The sequence below is a fragment of the Miscanthus floridulus genome, chromosome 8, assembly GCF_019320115.1.
Source record: "Miscanthus floridulus cultivar M001 chromosome 8, ASM1932011v1, whole genome shotgun sequence".
Taxonomy (NCBI): Eukaryota; Viridiplantae; Streptophyta; class Magnoliopsida; order Poales; family Poaceae; genus Miscanthus; species Miscanthus floridulus.
The window spans coordinates 190,345,559-190,350,397 of NC_089587.1; the positions used below are offsets into that span (position 1 = coordinate 190,345,559).

A 4,839-nucleotide genomic window follows, 5' to 3' on the forward strand; every position below is an offset into this window, starting at 1 on the left:
CCTGGGCCAAAGGGGCCATGTAAATAGATTAGGACTTACATTATTGTTCTATAATGCTTGTGGCCATCGAGGCCTTTTTAAAGTACTTATGCGTATATGCTTTTTTAATCGTTTTTTTATTGTATTTCTGAGCCTCTGCCCTTTGTCTCGTCTTCAAACATATCTCTTGCAAAAAACTTCCTCGAAGCCTAAGCTGCCCTTCAAGCAAAAGGTGGTGATGGAGTTGCTGTAGCCCAGAGGCGTAGGCTGTCTCGCGGCTCGGCCAACCTTTTGTCCCTAGGACAGACTTTTGGTCCTTAGGTTTTTTTACAATCAATTTGTCAGAGTACACAAGAGAGTTTGGCGTAGAAATTTTTTCAAAAAACAACTAAGAAACAATGTCTGGGACTTAGGGGGGTCCCCCCTTCTAGCCCCTAAGGGAGGCTCGGTTCTGTAGAGGCAGAGCTGAGTCTTGTTCGAGCCCTGTGGTGGGCACCTCTATAGTGGCAGAGCCAAGTCTCCCTTATAGTGTTATCGTAATGCTGAGCCCCACGATGGGCTCAGGAGGTTTCTCAAAAAAATAGAACAAATAAAGAACGCTTTTTTATTGTATTTCGAGAAACAAAGTATACAATGCTTGGAAATTTAAGGGTAGAAGCGACGGAGCTATTCTATGTTCCAAGCGTTGGTGAGGATTTCGCCCTGCTCGTTGGCCAGCTTGTAGGTCCTAGGCGTTAGCACTTGGGCAACGGTGTATGACCCTTCCCATGGTGGGGTCAGCTTGTGGCGGCCCTTATTGCTCTGCTTCAGTCTCAGCACCAGGTCACCCACCTTCAGGTCTCGGCTTCGAATGCGCTGGGCTTGATAGCATCGTAGGGCTTGCTGGTACTTGGCCGAGTGTAGCAGCGCAATGTCTTGGGCTTCCTCTAGTTGGTCGAGGGCGTCCTCGCGGGCAGTGTGGTTGCTCTGCTCATTGTAGGCCTAAAGCCTCGAGGAACCGTACTCCAAGTCAGTGGGGAGAATGGCCTTGGCTCCATAGACCAGGAAGAATGGTGTGAACCCCGTGGCTCAGCTCGGAGTGTTCCTTAGGCTCCGGATGACCGACGGGAGTTTGGCAAGCCATTTCTTGCCAAATTTATGCAACCGGTTGTATATTCTTAGCTTGAGGCCTTGTAGGATCATGCCGTTGGCACGTTCTACTTGGCCGTTTGTCCTAGGGTGTCCTACGACCGACCAAGCTACACGGATGTGGTGGTCATCATAGAACGTTAGGAACTTGTGGCCGGTGAATTGTGTCCCATTGTTAGTGATGATGGTGTTTGGAACCCCAAACCTGTGGATGATATCAGTGAAGAACAGCACCGCTTGCTCGGATTTGATTTGAGTGATTGGACGAGCCTCGATCCACTTAGAGAACTTATCGATAGCTACCAGCAAATGGGTATAGCCCCCGGGGGCCTTCTGTAGAGGCCCAACCATGTCCAGCCCCCACACGGCGAATGGCCATGTAATGGGGATGGTTTGGAGGGCTTGGGCTAGGAGGTGCATCTACCACGCATAGTACTGGCATCCCTCGTAGGAGCGTACTAGCTTGGTGGCGTCAGCAACAGCCGTTGGCTAGTAGAACCCTTGGCGAAAGGCATTTTCGACGAGCATCTAAGGCGCTGCATGGTGCCCGCAGGCCCCCGCGTGCAAGTCCCAAAGTAGGGCTTGGCCCACCCCGGTGGTGATGCACCGTTGGAGGACGCCAGATGGGTTTCGCCTATAAAACTCACCATTACTGAGGACGTAAGTTTTGGCTCATTGCGCGAGCCACCTGGCTTTGGTCCTATCTGTAGGAAGCTCTCCTCGAATGAGGCAATCAAGGAACAGGACCCACTAGTCCATGCCCTGGTCGACCTTGGGAGGCTCCGCGTTGATTTCCATGGCCTTGAGCTCGGCCGCAGGGGCCTCGGTGACAGAGGGGGCCTCAGGCCCTACGGTGAGCTCGACCGGTGGGCCCTCTTCTGCTACCAAGGTGTAGTTGATGGAAGGCTTGTGGAGGTCTCTGGCAAAGATGTTCGAGGGGATCGGGGCCCATGCCGACGCTATCTTTGCCAGTTCATCCGCGGCCTCATTGAATTTTTGTGCAATGTGGTTGAGTTCGAGACCGTCGAACTTGTCTTCTAGGCGACGTACCAACTTGCAGTTGTCTCCATTTTGGGGTCATGGTAGTTCGACTCTTTCATCACTTGATCAGCGATGAGCTACGAATCGCCCCGTATGTCAAGATGTCGTACTCCAAGTTCGATGGCGATCTGTAAGCCATTGACGAGGGCTTCGTATTCGGCTGCATTGTTGGAGGCGGCAAAGTGGAGCTGGATCATGTAGCGCATGTGCACTCTGAGGGGCAGAAACAAAATCGGCCAAGGCCTAGGATTTAATTGCTTTCCAAGGTGCAAAAGATAGGGCTTCTTCCATGAGTTCGATGGCCCACTTGGCTATCCTACCCGAGGCCTCCTGGTTCTAGATTATCTCTCCTAGAGGGAAAGACGACACCACAGTCACCGGGTGGGACTCAAAGTAGTGACGCAGCTTGCATCGAGCCAAGACTACGATGTAGATCAGTTTCTAGATGTGGGGGTAGCATGTCTTAGTCTCAGAGAGCACCTTGCTGATGAAGTAAATAGGTCATTGGATGGGTAGAGCATGCCCCTCTTCCTGCCTCTTGGCTACTACGGCCACGCTGACCACTTGGGTCATTGCTGTGACATAGAGTAAGAGGGCCTCACCCTTGGTTTGTGGTACCAGGACAGGAGGATTGGTGAGTAGTGCCTTGAGCTTGGCGAGGGCTTCTTCGGCCTCGGGGATCCAAGAAAAGCGTTCGGATTTTCTCAAGAGGCGGTACAGAGGCAAGCCTTTTTTGCCAAGGCGCGAGATGAAGCGGCTTAGGGCCGCAAGGCATCTCAAAACCCTCTACACTCCTTTGAGGTCTCGGATTGGTCCCATGTTGGTCACGGCTGAGACCTTCTCTGGGTTGGCCTTGATGCCACGCTCCGAGACTATGAATCCCAAGAGCATGCCTTGGAGGACCCCAAAGACACACTTCTTGGGGTTGAGCTTGATGCCCTTCTCTCTAAGGCATTTGAAGGCTATCTCCAAGTCATTAATGAGATCACAAGCCTTCCTAGACTTGACCATGATGTCGTCCACGTAGGCCTCAATAGTTTGCCCGATGTGCTCGCCAAAGACCTGGGTCATGCACCGCTGGTATGTGGCCCTTACGTTTCTGAGGCCAAACAGCATAGTCACATAGTAGTACATGTCGAATGGGGTGATGAAAGAAGTCATGAGCTGGTTGGATTCTTTCATCTTGATTTGATGGTAACTGGAATACGCATCAAGGAAAGATAGGGTTTCGTATCCCGCAGTGGAGTCGATGATTTGGTCAATTCGAGGTAATGGGAATGGAACCTTTGGACATGCTTTATTCAAACCAGTGTAGTCTACACATATCCTCCACTTCCCATTTTTCTTCTTAACTAATACAGGATTAGCTAACCACTCTGGATGGGATACTTTCTTGATGAATCTATCTGCCAAAAGCTTCTGCACCTCCTCACCGATGGCCCTGTGCTTTTCCTTGTCGAATCGGTGTAGGCACTGCTTCACCGGTCTGGAACCAGCCCAAATGTCCAAGGCATGCTCGGTGACCTCCCTCGATATGCCCGGCATGTCCGAGGGACTCCACATGAATACATCGGCATTCGCGCGGAGAAAGTCGATGAGCATGGCCTCCTATTTGCTGCTGAGGGTGGCGCTGATCCTTAGCGCCCGGTCGTTGGAGCAGGTAGGGTTGACCGGGATGAGCTTGATAGCCTCCATGGGCTCGAAAGTCCCGGCACAACGCTTGGAGTCAGGCGCCTTGCTACCAAGTTGGTCGAGGTTGATGATGAGGGTCTCGGCTTCCATGAGAGCCTCGACGTACTCGATGCATTTGATGTCGTAGTCGTATGCATGCTCATACGTGGACTCGACAGCGATGGCGCCGTTGGGGCCCGACATCTTGAGCTTGAGGTAGGTGTAGTTGGGGACCGCCATGAACTTAGCGTAGCACGGGCGCCCCAGGATGGCATGATAGGTCCCCTTGAACCCAACCACCTCGAAGGTGAGGACCTCCTTGTGGTAGTTGGAGGGAGTGCCGAAGCAGACGGGCAAGTCGATGCGCCCGAGGGGTCGCATGCGTTTCCCTGGCATGATGCCATGGAACGGCGCGACGTCGCCTTGGAGCCATGATTGGTCGAGCTCCAAGAGCTCCAGGGTGTTGGCGTAGAGGATGTTGAGGCCGCTACCTCCGTCCATCAACACCTTGGTGAGCCGGGTGTTGCCGATGATCAGGTCGACGACGAGTGGGTACTACCCAGGGTTTGGGACATATTCGGGGTGGTCATCCCAATCAAAGGTGATCGCCTCTCGAGACCAGTCAAGGTATTGAGGAGTGGCCACCTTAACCGAGAAGACCTCCCGGTGCTCCTTCTTTCGCTAGTGTGCCGTGAGGCACGCTGAAGGGCCACCAAAGATCATGGAGGCGTTGTGCACCTCGGGGAACCCATCGTCCCTATTGCCGGCGCCCCTCTTCTTGGCATCATCGTTGGGGGAGCTCGAGCTTGGCATAGTAATGCCGGAGCATGGTTCACTCTTCGAGGGTGTGCTTCATCGGGCCCTGGTGGTAAGGGTTGGGCTTCTTAAGCATATCGTCGAAGAGCCTTGGGCCTTTGGCAGGGCCTCAGGGATTCTTGTGATCTGTGGCCATGACTAGGCCAGCCTCAAGGACCTCCTGCTTCCCCTGGTGACCCTTTTTCTTTTTCTTGGGGAGGTGGG

At 53.1% G+C, this 4,839-nt stretch overlaps 1 protein-coding gene across 1 annotated transcript; it reads right to left on the bottom strand.

Moving 5' to 3' along the window:
* Positions 1-3,756: 3,756 nt before the first annotated feature.
* On the bottom strand, positions 3,757-4,059 carry LOC136470380 (uncharacterized). The gene has a single exon (XM_066468246.1). It carries the CDS (start codon positions 4,057-4,059, stop codon positions 3,757-3,759), a length of 303 nt encoding a protein of 100 aa, XP_066324343.1.
* Positions 4,060-4,839: the final 780 nt, after the last annotated feature.